General features: G+C 43.7%; 1 protein-coding gene across 2 annotated transcripts in view; it reads left to right on the top strand.

The window, feature by feature from the left end:
* Positions 1-18,582, top strand: part of MGAT4B (alpha-1,3-mannosyl-glycoprotein 4-beta-N-acetylglucosaminyltransferase B) — a 73,856-nt gene extending 55,274 nt beyond the window's left edge. Inside the window, exons 8-15 of one of the 2 annotated variants that reach the window (XM_033140264.1) lie at positions 918-1,032; positions 2,917-3,047; positions 7,643-7,750; positions 9,250-9,449; positions 11,039-11,117; positions 11,598-11,685; positions 16,221-16,333; positions 17,525-18,582. In XM_033140264.1, coding sequence (XP_032996155.1) covers positions 918-1,032; positions 2,917-3,047; positions 7,643-7,750; positions 9,250-9,449; positions 11,039-11,117; positions 11,598-11,685; positions 16,221-16,333; positions 17,525-17,548 — 858 coding nt within the window. In that variant the 3' untranslated portion in view covers positions 17,549-18,582. The remainder of the gene's footprint in view (positions 1-917; positions 1,033-2,916; positions 3,048-7,642; positions 7,751-9,249; positions 9,450-11,038; positions 11,118-11,597; positions 11,686-16,220; positions 16,334-17,524) is intronic. The other variant, XM_033140265.1, reaches the window with a different exon arrangement.
* The last annotated feature ends 954 nt before the right edge of the window (positions 18,583-19,536 follow it).

Genomic DNA, 19,536 nt, shown 5'->3' with positions numbered 1-19,536 from the left:
TAAAGTATAGATTCTGTTGCTCCCGGCAAGGAACATTTTGTCTGGGTCCTTGATCAAAACACAAAAGTATGTGTGGGAGGCCTGTGTTTTAGAAGGGGGGAGGGTACATACAGTAGACCATGTTCTTCATTATTTTGATCTGGCTCCTATGCATTGCATTAAAACTGTTAATTTTAACTCTGTCTCTTTCTTGGGTAAGACCTTGGTGTTCTAACAGCAATTGACCAGATGAATTTTGCTACGATTTAGATGGGGAAATGATCCCTTTAATTTTCACAAGATTTGAGGGAGGGCCATAGATAAGGGGCAGAGCATTTGCTTTGAATGCAGAAGGTCCCAGGTTCAGTTCCTGGCAGGGACATGCTCCTGGCTGCCAGTCTGTGTTGACAGCACTGGGCCAGATGGATCAGTGGCCTGACTCAGTATAAGATAGCTTCATATGTTCCTATATCCTGAGTTAGCTGGAGTGGTAGAATGGGGCGTTTTGTTTTTCTAAAAAAAAACAGCATTTCAGCTTTGACATTATGTGGTCTTGACTTGGTAGCCTAACTGTGGAATCAGCATATTGCTGCTGGTACTTTATTATGTAACGTGACGTATAGCAGGGTCTATTTCTAATGCTTGCCTGCTTCCAATGGCTAGAAAAACAAGATCCGTGTTTGATTATGGGAATAGGTATTTTCTTGTATAATGCTGGCATGCCTGGAGCTAATTGACCATGAATTGAGTATTATTCATTATTTTAGTTAATTTAGCAAAAACAAGAAACTGCTGGAAGATTTTGTCTTCCTTATTAAAATCCTGTCCCTGGCTTCCTCCCATCTTCGCTTGTTGGACATGTTGTAGGGTAGAGTTTTTCTTCAGCAGAGTGCATGATCTGTCACGAGTACTGGCATCTCCCACTGTTTGTTTTGTAGCTGGAAGATGATATTGTAGCCAAGCCAAACTATCTCAGCACAATGAAGAACTTTGCTCTGCAGCAGCCATCAGAGGAATGGATGATCCTGGAGTTCTCGCAGCTTGGGTTTATTGGTAAGGCTCCCTTCAACATGACACCAACAGCACCTTCAGGTGCATTTTGCTTAGAGGAGAAACCTCTCCCAGCGGCATGTGCTTCAGTGCTGTGCCTAATTGTGCCTGCAGGAGAAAGAAAAGAACCATCCATGTTTTCAGTTGTGCTTCTTTTGGCACGAATGGAACACATAGTTGTGACAGTTGCACTCTGGCTTCCTCCAAACTCAACGCAGAACACAAAGAACATACAGCAAAGCCAGCCATCTCTAGTTTCACTTTGCTTTTCTGTGTGACACAAATGTTTTATTGATGTGGCTTGTTAAACAGGCCAAGCGTCTTAAGAGGCTCTAGTTACTAGTTGGGAGGAGCAGCTGGTTCATGTGCATGCTTGTCTTGTGGAGATGGAAAGAGAGAGGTGTTAAGCAGCCCTGTATAGGGATGTTTTTAATGTTTGATGTCTTACTGTGTTTTAATTTGTTGAAAGCCACCCAGAGTGGCTGGGGCAACCTAGTCAGATGGGCGGCATATAAATTTATTACTACTACTACTACTATGATGTTAAAACAGCAGAGATCCTTCACTGTTTACAGGTGAGGAAAAAAACAGTCTGTCCTACCACTCCTATCTGGGTGGCAACATTATTGGAAGGGATATGGGGGCACTTAATGCAACTGAATCAGGAACTGGAGAGGTGGCTTTGAATGAAGCCTAACAGGAAATGTTGCTTCAAACCTCCATTCCATTTAAGGAGCAGAGCAGACATGACTCATGGACAAACATTAATAATAATAATAATAATAATAATAATAATAATAATAATAATTTTAACAATTGCATTAGTAGTTTTTCCTTCAAGGAGCTCAAGTTGGCTTACATAGTTGTCCTCCCCATTTTTTTCTCACAACAACTCTGTGAAGTAGGTTGGGCTGCGAGAGTAAGTAACTGGCCCAAGGTCACCCAGTAAGCTTCATGGCTGAGTAGGTATTTGGACCAACTGGTACGCCAAACTGGTTCTCTATAACTTAATCAAGGTTGGGTTAAGAAGTTTCCTCCTCATTCATTAATTTGCAGTGTTTCTGTACCACTTTTCAGTATCACCTGGGCCAGGGAGAGGGCTTTTCACTATACTGATGCAGCAGGTGAAAAGGCCCTGCTCTGAGTGGGTGCTTATCTTGAAACAACAAATGGTACCCCAAGCAGGATCTCATTGGTAGGCCATTAAAGCTCAAGGTGTGTGTTTGTTAGGTTCATTTGTAAGGAAAAATAAATCTGTTTCCAAAAGTTGTAGGAGGCAGACCTATTGCACTCTTAAAATGCAGGGATGGCTGACTGACTGACCTCTGGCCCTGCAGATGTTGCTGAGCTACATCTCCAGCCCCAGGCAGTGAGCGTGGCCAGTCATCAGGGATGATGGATGTCATAGTTCAGCAACATCTGCAGGGCCACAAGTTAGCCACCACTGCTTTGATACTACATTTCTCCCTAGAATAGCACATACTGATTTTAGGCTGTGCCAGAGCAAATGGAGTCCACTCTTATAAAGCCCTCACTGATATGTGGCATTAACTTTATTTACAGTGCCTGACCTCCTGTGAGGGGGTCAGAACATGTAGCAAAATGTACTTCTGACCCGCAGACCACTGTTTGGAGAATAGACTGGCCCCTGAGAACATGGAAGTTGGCCTAAAGTCTTGGTCAAGAGTTGTCTGTAAGAGCACGGCCATATGTAAGGGGTTAGCAGTGTGCCAGTATTAGATTCTGCTAATTGACTCAGCATCAGCAGGCTGAATGCCTTTTTAAAAAGAAGTTCACATCTGTACAGAACACTCCAGGGCAAGGAAAGGGTTGTTTCTCTGATTCAACATGCATTTCTAAATTTTTTTCTCTTGTCCACACTTTCAGGAAAGATGTTCAAGTCTTTGGATCTCAGTCTTATTGTGGAATTCATACTCATGTTCTATAAGGACAAGCCCATAGACTGGCTCCTGGATCATATCCTCTGGGTAAAAGTCTGCAACCCAGAGAAAGATGCAGTAAGTTAACCCCAAATTAGTTGAAATGGTCCTTCTAACTTATGCAGATGTGCCTTTTAACGAAATGATACTGAAATTCTGCAGGGATTCTGCAGTGGGTCTTTCTCTTTTATATTGAGTCTCTTTTAAATTAAATAAAAACTGAATTCTGTTAAGGATGGAATCACTTGTGGTGATGTTAAGGAATACTGGGTGTTGGCTGGAGGGAATACAATTTGTGCTTCCTAAAAGCTTTTACAAGTCATAGGGCTCCTCCCTCTGGCATGCTGTGAGATGCTGCCCAAAAACGAGAATTCCTGGCACTGGAGAGAGATGGGCTGGTTTGCATTGCTTTGATGCAAAATGCTCTCCAATAAAAAACACATCAAATAGTTTGGGTAATGAAGTAATTCTTGCAACTGGATGCAAGGTAGTCAGAAGATAATCATTTGTCTGTGACATCATACTTAATGTTTGCTTATTCTTAAGAGACAACATTTAGTACCAAGAGAAAGACTCAGCTACTGCCTATCTCCTTGCCTGGTTCCAGTCCACCTTTGGCACTCGCATGTAGCCTTTTCTGGAACAAACAAAGCTTGTTCACTCACTCCTGAGCACTTAACACTCAGGAAAGACCAGCAGTTGCCACACAAAGAAATATCTACTTGCCAAAAGAGACACTTTGCTTCCGCTGCAGCTGAGGCTGACTAGTACCTGGTTTGTTGGGTGGACAGTGATTTTCCCTGGTCTGGGGTTTGCCTTGTGGTTTTGCTCTGTGTCAATATAATGAGGTGTTGCTGGTGTATATCTTGTTTGCAAGGCCTTGAACTAGAACATAGTTTCAATGTCACTGTGGATCTACCTTCGCTTGCCTTCCCCTTCCAAATTCCCCCCTCCCGCCCCCTGGCATGCTTTCCAGGGGATCCTGAGAGCATCTAAATCATTGTCTATTTTAAAATGTAACCTAGTTCCAGCATAGATTTCTGGCTCCCACTCCTGCTGCTTGCCTGATTAACTCTGCACAACAGTCTTTTAAACCAGACTTTGCTCTTGTAAATCCTGCTGTGTAGAATCAAATTGGTAACTTGTAGGATTTGTCTCCTTGATTGAAAGTTTGCCTGACCTGAGGTTTAGTGGTGAAATGCTTTGCCTGATCTGAATATCTCTTCCTTTTGTCTGAAAACCAACTTTTAGAGTTCACCCGCTGTAGCTGCTTTCATTAGCTGCATCGGTAACAACAATAAGAAGGCACAAGGCAGAAAGTGGAACCGCTCTTGACTGCTGTGTCCCACTTAACATCAGGCAGGAAGGAGCCCTTTGCTAGCTGCATTCAGGAATTCTCTCATGAGTGGAGCCAGGTTTTTAATTTTCTAAAGTAATGAGAGCTGGATTAGGGGATTATCTTGGAGCAAGGCTTCAGGGAATATGCCTGCAATGCCAAGTGTTGCAGGTAGTACAAATGGTTTTGCGAAGCAACCTGTGTCCGTGAGAGAGGGCTGCCTCAAGGGGCCCCTTCTTACACATATTAGGTAGACAGCTATATTGGCAGTGGAACCACAGGTGACTGCCATTCCTAAAAACGTGCGAGTGCTTGGTCTTAAAAAGGCCTACCCAGCGGGATTTGTGAGTTCTGTTGTTGTTATTTCCTGTTATTTAATAATTTCCTAGCTAAAGATTAACTTAGCAGCTCACCTTGATAAGAATGTACATCCGGACCACCACTTCTTGGGACCAGCCATAAAGTATGTCACACCTCAAGAAACGAGGTGGGAATGCAAACGTGTGACAGACAGGATTTTTGTAGGGGACAAAAATGGGGCAGGGGCAGGGGTAGGTGATGCCTTAAAAAAAGGTCAGTGTGTGACATGGTGGTTTGGGCACATTTCATTTTGCTTTGTCTTTTGCTGTCCTAGTCATCCTAATGGTTGCACGTTTTCCTTCACATAAAATTGCAGGCTAAGATTTTAAATATGTTTTCCTTAATAAATGCTGGCATCAGGCAATCACACCTTTTATACACCCGTTTGCCATTTGCCTCATGAAAGGGAGGCAGGGCAGTGGGGAATGACCTTGGGAAAAGATAATAAAATAGTATTCTTAAGTAGGCAGCTTTAGCTTATTCTAAGAGAAATTAGCAAGTTAAATTAACAAGGTGAATTGGCGCAAGGGTTCAGCGGCATACATCTACAGACTTTTAAAAGAGAAAAAAAGCCTCTAGTGATGGAGGAGGAGGGGTCGATAATGAGTAGACAAGAAGAGAAACAGCTTCAGACTTGAATCTAGACAAGTTTTGTATTTTAGGAAGGTGGTGGTAGAAGTGAAAGTGGTATTAGGCGCAGTTTATACCTCCTTTTCACAGAACTGTAAGTAAAAGAATAGTTTGCGAATGTGCCAACTTCAAAAGCTTATCCTTCATGCCTGTGTGTCTTTATTCTTCATAAGTCTCCTACGTGCAGCATATTTGCATTCACAAATGTATTCTCAAACTCTCCCAGGTGACAGAGTTGGGTAGAGGATTTTTTTTTTTTAAGAAAAAGTGCCACAGATTTGCTTGTTACCCATCTAGAGTTGTTCAAAATTTTCTCTTTTACAAACTGGTGGTAGAAACAGGAGGTGGCTCAGTTTCCTCTTAGCAAAATAGTATTTTATGAACAAACAATACAAACATATGAAGTTGGGACGAAGGCCCATGATTTATCCTGACAGCTACTTAATTAATTCAACAGTAATGGCACATTCATGAGACTCCCTACACCAACCAGAAGGTCATAGCCATAGCTGTCAACTTTTCCCTTTTCTTGCGAGGAATCCTATTCGGAATAAGGGAATTTCCCTTAAAAAAAGGGAAAAGTTGACAGCTATGGTCATAGCATCCAGATGCCCAAGGCTGCCTCTTTCCCACCTCCTCATTCCCTGACTAGCAGGTTGCTAGAGATCAACAATACATTGCTGTTAAGGCTTCATATAAACAGCCAAGTGTGTATCAACAAGATGAAGGGCAAACATGTGTGCACAAGTTTATATATTTATTCTAATCATTATGTTCCTAGTGAGATCCTAACACATCCACCTCTCTTAGAGTTGAATCTAGCAGCCTGGCTCAGTTGAAATCGAATTAAAGAACACATTCCTGAGCTGTACTTCATTGTGACTGGGGAAAATGGCTCACTAGTGGTGACACCAGAATTGAGCTGTACAGCTGATCTCAATCCATATCCATCATCTTTTAAACATTTTTAAGAAGTTGAAATACCGGTCAAGGGAAGATAGTGGTCCACTTGGAACTAGACCTTCATACCAACTTCAATGTAGATGAAGGCATAAGGTAAAGGTAAAGGGAACCCTGACCATTAGATCCAGTCGTGTCCGACTCTGGGGTTGCGGCGCTCATCTCAGGTTACTGGCCAAGGGAGGCGGCGTACAGCTTCCAGGTCATGTGGCCAGCATGACTAAGCCGCTTCTGGCGAACCAGAGCAGCGCACGGAAGCGCCGTCTACCTTTCCCGCCGGAGCGGTAGCTATTTATCTACTTGCACTTTGGCGTGCTTTCGAACTGCTAGGTGGGCAGGAGCAGGGACCAAGCAACGGGAGCTCACCCCGTCGTGGGGATTCGAACCGCCGACCTTCTGATCAGCAAATTTGCTTCATTTTGAGGTATTTGTTTTCAGGGTAGTAAATATGTATTCAAAATACTTTTACAACACTTAGGCTGTGTACACACTATACCTTTAAAGCATGTTCAAAGCACATTCTATCTCTCAAAGAATTCTGGGCACAGTCGTTTGTAATTCTGTGTAGGGTAAACTACAGGGACCATAATTCTTTGAGGAATAGAATGTTTTTTAATGTCCTTTAAATGTAATAGGAGGGATTCAAAGTACAGTCATACCTCGGAAGTCGAATGGAATCCGTTCCGGAAGTCCGTTCGACTTTCAAAACATTCGGAAACCAAATTGTGGCTTCTGAGCTTCCTGCAGCCATTTGAAGCCACTGAATCCCTGCCGGACGTTCGGCTTCCAAAAATATCTTGCAAACTGGAACAGTCACTTCTGAGTTTGCGGTGTTCGGGAGCCAAAATGTTTGAGAACTAAGCTGTTCGAAAACCATGGTACGGCTGTAGTGCTGTGGCAGTTTTTTAGTCAGCACAAGCATTTCAGCTTGCCACATGGAACAATACTCTCTCTCTCTCTTTTCCTCTGCTCCACTCTCCGGGGTTGTCTCGACACTCCACAGAGCCCATTTCTGCTGAATCCCACCCATTGTGTGTACACAGACTTAGGGTGAAGAAGGAAATAGCAGCTTAAGTGTGGTTTGGACATGCCTTCTCTGAAGCCACTTCTTTCACACTTACAGTTGAAAAGTAATTGTGTCCCTAATGACAAACTTGACTGAAGAGGTGTGCATGCACACGAAAGCTCATACCAAGAACAAACTTAGTTGGTCTCTAAGGTGGTACTGGAAGGATTTTTTTTTTCCAACTACGGCAGACCAACATGGCTACCTACCTATAACTCGACTGAAAGTAGTTAACCAACCTATTTCCTACATTGTGCTTCCTCCTAAGCAGGAAGCACAAATCTTGAATTTTTAAATTTATTATTATTATTATTATTTTAGAAACATTGTGACAGACAGAAGGCAAACCTGAGGATACGCTTCAAGCCCTCACTCTTCCAGCACGTAGGAACCCACTCCTCCCTCGCTGGTAAAATACAGAAGCTGAAAGTGAGTATGTGACGTCATAGCACTGGGGAAACTGCATCCCTATGCATTGGGCAAATTTATATGTAAAATGTGATAAGTTTTCAAATAAGTGTAGCAGTTTAGGCAGGGAAAGCAGGTGCTTTCAAATGCAGGTGTCTTCCCTAGGGAAGAGAGGTCAGCTGTGCTTCTTCTGCAGAGAGGGAGTGGATGCTTCACTGACAGAGTATGAAAGAAATTGTTAATGGCTTGGAAGCAAAGGGGAGACATGGGGTCGGGAGCCAAGGGAACTGGAGCATGGCAGGTATCAACTCTGATTAATAGCTGCTAGCCAGCATCCAGTAGCTATGTGTTGCAGTAGCTTTAAAAGCCTCATATCAGCAGTGTTCTTTGGAAAGTGAGTCTGGGCAGAGGACAGGAACTCCATGCAAATATTTGACTGTAAAACTTGGGCATCATGGCACATTCGAGAGTTGTACTAGTTTTAGTGAGCTCTACTAAAACTAATCTAAAGGGCCAGTTCTAGGATTCTTAAGTTTTTCTCTCTCTCTTTTACTTCACACAGATTTTGGTTCTCTTAAGTCCCCCCACACTCTTTCTTTCTTTCTTTCTTTTCCACCCTTTTCCAAGGAGAGGGCTCAGGAGAGAGGGGTATTGCCAGAGGCATCACAGAAATAGGGAGTTTTGAGGACAGAGTGAGAAGGGCAACGTTGCATGGGTGTTATTGGAAGGGAGTTCCAGGCATATGGGGCAATGTGAGAGAAAGGGCAGACAGAAGTTGGGATGGGGTGGGAGGGAGGGAGTTTGAAGAACAACAGTTATGCAAACTAATATTTGCTTATTTGTCTGTTTCTCATTGTTTTATGTATACCCCTTATAGATTTTATTTTTAATTAAGAGGGTTATATATTTTTTCTAAACAAAAATAATAATAAACAGTCTTAGTCAGGGATATATTGACATACAAACGTGGAAAGAAAAGGGGAGCCAAGGCTATGGAGTGCTTTTGAAGATAAGAGTGAGGGGTTTGTGCTGGATCCCAGGGTGGACAGGAGGCCAGTGCTAATATTTAAAGAGAGGCATCGCATTGTCTGAGAGACTGGAGTGATGAGAGAGGTGAATGATAGAAATGAGGGGCCTGAGCAGTGACAACAGAAGCCCAGCAAGGAAAAGGTACAAAGGCGGGAGATGACTGGATTGTGAACCAGAGTTTCTTGCTGGGGTGTATTTTCACAATGTGCAGGCAGAAGTGACATGACTTTGGTAATGGACTGAATATATAGAGGGAGCAAAGCAGAGGGAGAGAACAGAGATAAAGCTAAGGTTTTGTGAAGCCCAAACAGCAGCCTGGATGTTGATGAGGTGATGGAGAGTGAGGCTAGGGAGGAAAGATTTAAGGCCCCCTTAATTAAACCAGCCCCACCACTACCTATGCATCAGAATAGCAGTATTTCCATAAAAGTGCAATGGGAGTAGGAAACACAGTTTTATATAGTTTAAATTGTTTTGCTTTTACCTTGCATGTTGAGGACAAAGATTTTGGAAAGCAAGCACTTCGAAAAGAACACGTCAACCCTCCTGCAGAAGTTAGCACCAGTCTGAAAACCTACCAGCACTTCTCCTTAGAGAAAGCGTATCTGAGGGAAGATTTCTTTTGGGCATTTACCCCCACGGCGGGTGACTTCATACGCTTTCGCTTCTTTAAGCCCCTACGCATTGAACGGTGAGTATGTGGGGATTTGTGGGGGAAGATTAGCTTGACATTTAAAAGTCACTCATCCCCTCTCCCCTCTGGTAGAACAAGAGTTCATCTGAAAGGCAGGTTGAATCTCATCCACTCATCGCCCTGCTTCTCCCACATACGGCCTTTTAGCTTTCAGTTCTACCTGCACAGCCTTACAGATAGTAAACTAAAGCACAGACGAAATTAATTGGCTTATTCAGTTACAAAGGGAATTCTACCCAAGTCTCCATGGTGCCCAAGTCACCTAGACCCCATCCTGCTTTCTAATAGGGCATGCTTAATTAGGTTTTGTTTGTTTTTGGTTCCGATACCATTGTGAATCGTGTATAGTCAAGATTTGAGTGCTTTCATGAAAGTTCAGCCTGTCTGTGTGTGTTTTGCCTCATTTTGATACCACTAAGAAATACTCATGTGCAATAGGAATGAGGAACCTGTGGCTCTCCAGATGTAACTAGACTCCAAATCCCATCAGTCCCAGGCATTGATATGAGGCTCATGAGCGGGAGAATTCTGTTGCACTTATGTCTTGCTTGTGAGCTTCCCATAGCCATTGGGCTGGCCCCTCTGGCTTTTGTGGTCCAGCGGTCTCTGGAGGGCCAGGGGAGGAATTTAACGTAGTGCTGAGTTTATTGCATCAGCTTGCCAAACAGAATGATCTCCCCTCTCCTTCCCCCATATGCTGGTCTAGGGCAGTGTTTTTCAACCACTGTTCCGCGGCACACTAGTGTGCCGTGAGATGTTGCCTGGTGTGCCGTGGGAAAAATTGAAAAATTACTTTATATATAGTCAATATAGGCAGAGAGTTAAATTTTTAAACATTTTTTAACATTTTCTAATGGTGGTGTGCCTCGTGATTTTTTTCATGAAACAAGTGTGCCTTTGCCCCAAAAAGGTTGAAAAACACTGGTCTAGGGGTTCCCCTCACACACACAATTTAGGAAGGCAGTGGGAGATGAGAGGGCAAAAAGTCCTATTGTGCTAGCAAAAGAATTTTGCACTGGCTTCTACTAGCAGAACTCATGAACTAAATCTGGCCCCTGGTCTACAACATACTGGTAAATCATGTGCAGGAATTATGGGGAAATTGAATGTGGTATGTAGAAGTCCATTTGTTTGTCTGATAAATTTCCCTGAGCATTTAATGTCTGGGGTGGGTGGGTGTTCTTCCTCTCCCTCTCTCTCTCTGCCTCTCCCTCTCGATTTGTTAACATGGGAACGTCTTGTGTGTGTGTGGCTTTACCCTTCCCAGAATCCGTTCAGGAAGCACAGGGAGTCACTTCTTACTTTTCCAGCTTGGTATCACTGAATAGTGAACTGTTCTCATCACAGAAGTAGATAATTGCACTTCTTACTGATATTCATTCATATGTGATGGAGTGCTTAATTTGCAAGCGCAATCAAACAATCAGTCCATAATTAGTTGTTTGTGCACTTAGAGTCATCTTTCTCTCAAAGAGGGCTTTCTGTGGGAGGAGAGGCCCCTGTTGGGTGAGCTTATGCTTGGTGGGGTACTTCTGTGTTACATCCCCTATGAAGCTGTGCATTCATTGCTGGTTCCTGCCCCACAGGTTTTTCTTCCGCAGTGGCAATATTGAACACCCTGAAGACAAGCTCTTCAACACAACTGTGGAAGTATTACCTTTTGATGTAAGTTTACTGAGCTTACCATAGGAGTTCAGGTGAGGTGGGAGACCAAGGTTTAGGAGATTATAACCCAGATTTTTGTTACTTTGTGGTTGGATACCATGAGAAGAATATGTATGGGGTCAAGGGGCTTAGCAATGGAAGCTTCTGAGAAGCCTGTGCCACATAATCTGAATTCTAATTCCTGGGGCATTATTCCAAAACCTAGGAGCGAGCCTGCTTATTCATTCTCTACTACCTGTGGCATGAAAAAGGTAGTCCTTACAAGGTATCTTTTAATAGCCTTTTTTGCCCTCACCCCCCCCCAAAAAAAGTATATCGAAGGTCTTCCAGCAACCCAGTATGCTAGAGTAATTCTGTGTCTCTGAAAAAGTAAACATTGCCTGATGTTTTATGACCATAGTGGCTTAAACTGTACCCGCAGCAGGCTGCCTAAATCCTTCTTGCTGGCTTTTTGCAAAGATTGTCTCTTTTCCTGCACAGAGTCTCCAGTCAGATAAGGAAGCACTGCAGGAGGGAAGAGCAACAGCATTCAAGTACCACAGGACATCTGACGGCTACATACAGATAGGTAAATTGCTGGTTCAAGGCAAACAGCAGCCTGCTGGTTGTGGATAATGCACTGTGGTATGTTGCTGTTCAGATAACACAATTACGCAGAGAGTGATTGCATGGAAGGTTTCAGGGGTGGGAGACAAGCTTATCTTGAATTAATTAGCATCCCCCACCCCACCCTTGACCTGGAATTTAGAGTGAAAGTCATTCACTCAGAACACACATGACATTTTTGTCATTTTTCCAAGGGTTAGAATTTGCATATGTCTTTGTTTTAAAGACTTTGCTGAGGTGGATTTTCTTGGCTAACACTGTGCAAATGCAAATGTTGACAACACTGCAGAGGTCAAGTAGTATGGATAAACCTGAAGGACGGAAAGAACAGCTTGATTATAAGTTAATCTCAAATTGTTCTTGGGGGCAGTAAAAAAAAAAGGAAATGAAATGAAATGAAAAGTGTTTTCTCTTTAGTTCTCTTCTTAAGCACATTGATGTGTGGAATCAGTGGAGCCTGTTCTCATGTGGTGTCTTTTTATGATTGGAGCTTTGGCGCTCTGTGGCAGAAACCATTTACTGATCCTGCTGCTCTTTCTGGGCAGCTTCCAGCATCATCTCCTCTGCCTACTTGCTTTCTGAAAACAATTGCAGGAACTAAGGGAGCAAATGGTTACAGGTTTACATCTTCCTGCCTGTAGGAATGGTATCTTGTTGGGTACTTGTGGGTCTGAAACCCTACTCTGAGCACTTTCCACATTGCCAGCCAGTGACTGAGTCTTGGTTGCTTTGTTACCAGTTGTTTTTGTTTTTTTAACAAGTCAAAAACCATGCTAGGGGTTGGACTTAGATTACGTACCTCTGGCCCCAGTAACTTTCAGATCTCACTGAGCGTCTGTGTGTCTGGGATTGGGGGAAGGATGACATGGAAGAGAGATGTTTTGTATTTGAAAAGTTGCAATACCTCCAGGGAATAAGGAAAAGCAAAAGGGAGCAGGAACTGTAACATCAGAAGTGGTCCTCAGCCTATGCATTTATTTTGTGTGAATCAGAGATTTCCTTGATTGTTGAGAGGCACAAGCTATAGCTGAGCAAGTATCATAGCTGCACCTTGTAAGCAATCTGCACATTCTTGTTGCTAGAATGGCTTAAGCCTCATTTAGCACCAAGTCTGAGGCTGCGTACACATTAGTGGCCACTTTTCCAAGTCATATTTGCACATTTCTGTACACACCAGAGGTATGTCTTCACCCAAAGTGCATTTAGCTGTTTGGTTTTGCTGTGCCTTCAAACCCCATTTATAAAACTGTGATCTGCACATGCCCAGCCCAGAGGGTTTGCAGTCTTCTTGAAAACAGGCTGTTTTGGAATTTGAATATGATTTATGAGTACAAAATACATGTGCTATACATCTCAATGTGAACTAAGTCCACAGGTATATTTAGTTGTCTGTCACTTTAAAATGCCCTTGGGTCCTTTCCTGGCCACTGCTCACTTGTAATTTAAAGTCTCATTGAAGTGGCCTTTGGGGAACGTTAAGAGAAATAAGTTGAGAGTGGGAAGGATTTAAGTGGTGGCAGGAAAAATGGAGACTCTAGCAGCGCAGGAAAGGCTTTGCAGAATTTGGTGGATTTTTGAAGGCAGAGGTGGTGACTAGCTGGATAAGACAGGAAGTGCTTTTCCAGGCCTAGGAAACTCCATGATAGCTGCAGCAGGAGAGGACAACCAAAGTGAGATGATGTCACAATGTTGTTGTTGTTTAGTTTGTCCGACTTCGTGACCCCATGGACCAGAGCATGCCAGGCACTCCTGTCTTCCACTGCCTCACGCAGTTTGGTCAGACTCATGCTAGTCGCTTTGAGAACACTGTCCAACCATCTCGTCCTCTGTCGTGCCCTCCATCTTTCCCAACATCAGGGTCTTTTCCAGGGAGTCTTCTCTTCTCATGAGGTGGCCAAAGTATTGCAGCCTCAGCTTCAGGATCTGTCCTTCCAGTGAACACTCAGGGCTGATTTCCTTCAGAATGGATAGGTTTGATCTTCTTGCATTCCATGGGACTCGCAAGAGTCTCCTCCAGCACCATAATTTCAAAAGCAATTCTTCGGCGATCAGCTTTCTTCATGGTCCAGCTCTCACTTCCATACATCACTACTGGGAAAACGATAGCTTTAACTATACGGACCTTTGTCGGCAAGGTGATGTCTCTGCTTTTTAAGATGCTGTCTAGGTTTGTCATTGCTTTTCTTCCAAGAAGCAGGCGTCTTTTGATTCCGTGACTGCTGTCACCATCTGCAGTGATCATTGAGCCCAAGAAAGTAAAATCTCTCACTGCCTCCATTTCTTCCCCTTCTATTTGCCAGGAGGTGATGGGACCAGTGGCCATGATCTTAGTTTTTTTGATGTTGAGCTTCAGACCATATTTTGCGCTCTCCTCTTTCACCCTCATTAAAAGGTTCTTTAATTCCTCCTCACTTTCTGCCATCAAGGTTGTGTCATCAGTGTATCTGAGGTTGTTGATATTTCTTCCGGCAATCTTCATTCCGGCTTGGGATCCATCCAGTCCAGCCTTTCGCATGATTAATTCTGCATATAAATTAAATAAGCAGGGAGACAATATACAGCCTTGCAAAACAGGGAAAGCAAGGAGGGAAGCAGAGTCAAATAAGAGAGTCTGCATTCCATGCCAGAGCTAGAAGCTTGGATTTGATGTGCAAAACAGCAAGGTACCAGCATTGACTTGAGGAGAGAGGTGACACGATTGCACAGGGTGTGACAGGTGGGTGGAGAAATTTTACCAAAGGTGTTTCTAGTTGACACGAGAAAGGAAAGACTGCAGGCATATTGATCAGGACAATAAGTTACAGTAGACTTGGAGAGGCAGGAACTGGTTGCAAATGATAATTTTAGCAGAGAGAAAATACTTGATTTGGGAGATGTTGAAGAGGAAAAAGAGGCAATGCATGGTAATGGTTGGGATAGCAGAAAGAGAGAGGCAAGAAGATTATTCCCTGCTGCTTTTAAGATGGCTGCTCATTTAATGCAGACATAGATTTCAAGAGTACATCATATCCATACATAGCTTCAGTTAGCAAGGGCAAATCTGTGGATCAATAGCTATTTTCCCTTAAAATGTTACATCAACAACAGGCAGTGCTTTTTTCAGCAGGAACTCACCAGAACTCAGTTCTGGCACCTCTTTTTCTAGAAAAAATAGCACTAACAACTGGCATTCTCCATGTGCCATCTTAGATGGGATGTTGCATGTGTGTGTAGGGGCACCCCCTTTATGTTACGGATAGTGTCATTTTCATTACATAAAGATCAGTACACAGAGAATGAATTCACTTTTGTTTGTGAGAGACAAAGATTATAATATATGATAAAGCAGTGCCACCTACTGGACAGCTGCAGCTTTGCAAAGCATAAAAACATGGAACTAAATACAGTGCTACCTCATCTAGCGTCCGCCTTGTCGAGCGCCTGTTCAGTCAAACGTCCGCGGCAAACCCAGAAGTACCGAAACAGGTTACTTCTGGGTTCACCGCATGCACAGAAGCACAAACCGCTCTGCGCGCAGATGTGGCGCTTTGTCCAGCGTCCTTTTCAGCCAGAGACCGGGGCTCTGGAACGGATCCCAGTCGCAAAACGAGGTACTACTGTATTCCTTTAAGTTTCTTCAGGGGAGGGAAGAATTGAAGTTTGCAGCCATTCACACCACAACTTAGTGTAGTGATATTGTTTGGTGGTCTGTAACTGTCATGGTTATGTCTTGTTTGGATGTTGCTTTTTTTAAAACAGATGTCAATAGCCACATCCTTCCTCTTGGGCAATATGGTATTTTCTTTCAGAAAAAAACCTGTGTGTGTGTCTACGGGGCATAACTCATTCACAAAGTCATTCTTACTACTACATGGTTGTTAGCTCTGTTAAAAAGGGAAGAGGTCAGTGTGTAAAAATTAAGCAGGAGGGGAAGCCAAACCCAGGAGGCTGCCTGCATTTGAAACACCTACACTGAGCTAACACGTGGTTCGTCACCACTAAATATTCAGATGTGTGTCATGTGGCATTTTAATGTTAACATGACCACGCCAGGCTTGCCGTACATATTTTGGGTGATAAGAGGCCCTTGACAGAGAGTAACCCTGCAGCAAGTAGGGCAATAATATTGTATGACATGCTTATCACTTAACAATCCAGTCATGCAATTTCACACAAGGAGTGGTTTTTATAAACCAGGTCAGCTTGTAGAACAGTGGGTAGGAAATGTTTCCTCATGAGCACGCTCACCTAGAGCCGGTCACGTAGACTGAAAAGGGGAGTCCGTTTTAGGTAGCTCCACTGACTTCTCTGAAAGAGGGAGATGGTGGCTTAGGAGCCACAGCAGTTACCATGACTGACTGCATCTCACATTGCAAGCAGCGCCCCTTTGTTTTGCTGGAGTCAGCCTGCAGAAATGACCCCCTTTTCACCATGGAGAGCTGAGCGTGCAGTGGTGTTGCTGCCACTAAGAGGAACTGAGAGTTGTCCTGAAGTTTATTTTCTTTGTCCATTGTGCAGGCTCTTTTTCAAAGGGCATTGCTGAAGGAGAAGTGGACCCTTCCTTTGGGCCTCTGGAAGCAATACGGCTAACCATCCAGACTGACTCTCCCGTATGGATCATCTTGAGCGAGGTAATATGTTTTCCTGGGAAAAACTCCTTTAAGTGGGAGCTGCTGTAATCACCACCCTTATAAACTTTCCACCAACTGATCTGTCTAGGCAGGACAGGGAAAGAAAGTTCTTGAAAGATACAGTGCCTGTTTAGGGCCATTGCCTGCTATGCCCCAGACAATTCTATCTGGGGCACAGTGGGGAATTTTAAAATTGTGGCTTGTAACTGCCAGGGGCTGAACACAGATGCCAGTTGGCAATACAACCTGCTGGGGATTCTCTGGGCCTTTCCCCAGGCATGCATTCAGTAAGTAACCACAGTAATTGACCAGAGTCCTCCATAGAGACAGGCTTAGCTTCCTGACAACCACCTTCAAAGGAGCAGTCCCCCACCCCCCACAACTCAAGAGACCTACCTCCCAAAGCCAAAAAGGAGAATGTATGTTGCTTAGAAGATAAAACACACTTTGGTGCTCAGATGAACAGGAGTGGTTTGCTTATTTGGTTGTTGCATGGGGCTTGTGAGGTTATGTGCCAGTGTGGTGTAGTGGTTTAAGAGTGGTAGACTCATAATCTGGTGAACCGGGTTCGCGTCTCCGCTCCTCCACATGCAGCTGCTGGGTGACCTTGGGCTAGTCACATTTCTTTGAAGTCTCTCAGCCCCACTCACCTCACAGAGTGTTTGTTGTGGGGGAGGAAGGGAAAGGAGAATGTTAGCTGCTTTGAGACTCCTTCGGGTAGTGATAAGGTGGGAAATCAAATCCAAACTCCTCCTCTTCTTCTTCTGCAGATGGATTTGGTGAAGTAGAAGCTTGGTAATCAGATCCTCTAGACCAGGCTTCCTCAACCTCGGCCCTCCAGATGTTTTGGGACTACAATTCCCATCATCCCTGACCACTGGTCCTGTTAGCTAGGGATGGTGGGAGTTGTAGTCCCAAAACATCTGGAGGGCCGAGTTTGCCTATGCCTGCTCTAGACAGCAGTTGCACCCACCTGCAGCTATGATTTTATGTCTTTAACTGTGAAATCCCTCCCCATTTCCAACAGAGATTTCATGGTGTGATTTGCTTCAGGTACGGTTGTCCAGAAGAGACAAAACTCTTTTCTCTTGCACTTGGCATTAATTAATAGGGCAATATTCTAGAGAAGAAAAACAGATTTGCCAAGCTCTGACCTTTTTCTGTTGTTTTGCTAATCCATGTACTTTTCAGATATTCCTGAAGAAAGCTGATTGAACTTCAAGACACAGGAATAATGCACAACATGGCTGTCAGCTCTTCCCCTCTTCTTCCTCTTGTCTATGAAACTGCAGACACAGCAGAATAGGAGCAGCCTAGTCAAAGGTGCCTGCTGAAGGGCACCTGCTGCTCCCAGAACAGGAAGAAAATGTTGGTGGTGAAACTTGGCAGGGCCTTACAGGTTTCTGGACCACGTTTACTGGGAGAAGAGAAGCATTTTTTCATGCACAGGTGCTGGACTGAATTTTAAAAAATGAAGCACTAGTGCTGGCCTATCTTGGATCCAGCTGCTTCTGCAGCTGCAAAAAGAGGACCTTGGAGACTTAACTTTCCGTGTAAAAGATTTGTTCTCCCCCCTTCCTTTGAGCAAGGACCACACACTATTCCCATGCCTCTTCCTCTCCCCCCCCCATCCCTGGCCCCTTGGGTGTTGATTCCTGAATGTATCACTAAAGGGTGCATTTAGAAATACGGGTTTAAGGACTATGAAGGCTAACTGCGAGGGCAGCTCAACTGTCAAGCGAAGCACTGATGCATCTTGGGAGGAAAGCACCTCCGGCCCCACGTGTGCAAGTAAAAGCAGTTGCTCCAGACTAAAGCTGAGGATTAAATATGAGGGGTAACTGGTCTGGGGTGGGAGGGAAGGGATGTATGGAGGGGACAGAATGGCAGGGAAATGAAAAACCACACTGTGCCTGCCAGGGTTGTACATGTGCCCTTCATACAATAAGAGTTCCTGTTGAAGTCTCCAGTGTCTTCATGCCTTGAGAATGAGTGCTAAAGTCCATCCTTTTAAATCCATATCTGTTATTTACTGGTTGGTGTGAATTTCGGAGAAAAATAAACCATGTAGGCCAGTCCTCAAATGGTAGGGATTAGAGTAATTAAAAAAAAAAACCAATGTCTCTAGCTATACACTGGAATGCGTTATACTACTTTAATGTGCTGTATTTTTTATTATTGGATACATTTGATTTTTAAGTATATCTATATAAAATATATATATTAAAATGTGCACTGTAAGATTTTAATTCAACTTAAAGTAGCATGTTTTATTTTACTGGCTCTTTCATTAATTAGGAAAGTCGGAAAGGCAAAGCATGATTTTATAGGGCTATTAAAAGTATGACATGTTTTCTGTACAAACACAGCTAAGACAGATTTTGCAGTGGGGAAGATTTCTATTTAAACCAAAACCTACAGACACTTCCTCTACACAGCAACGTATTTAACCCACTGGCCCTTAACGTCGTCAAACTGCATGTTCTCCTCCTTTGTCACAGGTATTCTCCATGTGATAGGGTGATCCATTAGTGAACTCACAATGCTAGTAGGTTCCCTTTGGCGGATAGCACTATGCACAAATGCAAGCGAAAGGGTGCAAAATAGTTGTGACCAAATCAAAGGCCGCCTTCCCACAGGCACCAAAGCTCACCAATGAGGCATAAATAAAAGCAGGGTTGTGGTTTCCAAGAGGGAGGACTAACTGGAGCACAAAGTACAGCCATTTTGCATGGAGGAAGGTCCTACTTTGCCTGAGAGTTGCAGCCACACCGAAGACATTACTGAGTTAAATGTACCTATTGTATAAGGCAGCCACACGTAAGCAAAGGTAAAGGCTGATAGAAAACCTCAAGGAGCGGGGGGGGGGGAGAGAAGCTCTAAAACAAACTGAAATCCAACAACATCAGAAAGACCACAGGTTAGCCCTCACCCTTACCAGAGATAGTAAGTTCTTGCTTCGGACAGGAATTCACTATGAGTTCACAGCTTGGTTATGATAGATACTGTTTAGAAACCATCATGTTGGAACAGGGTTTCTGAGAAGCAAACCGGGCTGGCATCTCAGAGCTCACTGATGATTCCCAAAACTTGCTGGCACATATAAATATTTGTTACTCTGACCCAATGTCACTTTTAATGTAAAAGCTGTTGCAACCACAACACAGCTAAGAAAATGTACTGTCACAAAATTGCTTTTTTTA

The sequence above is a fragment of the Lacerta agilis genome, chromosome 2 (assembly GCF_009819535.1).
Source record: "Lacerta agilis isolate rLacAgi1 chromosome 2, rLacAgi1.pri, whole genome shotgun sequence".
NCBI lineage: Eukaryota > Metazoa > Chordata > Lepidosauria > Squamata > Lacertidae > Lacerta > Lacerta agilis.
The sequence above is the reverse complement of the archived record's forward strand: the minus strand, read 5'-3'. Positions and strand labels throughout refer to the sequence as shown.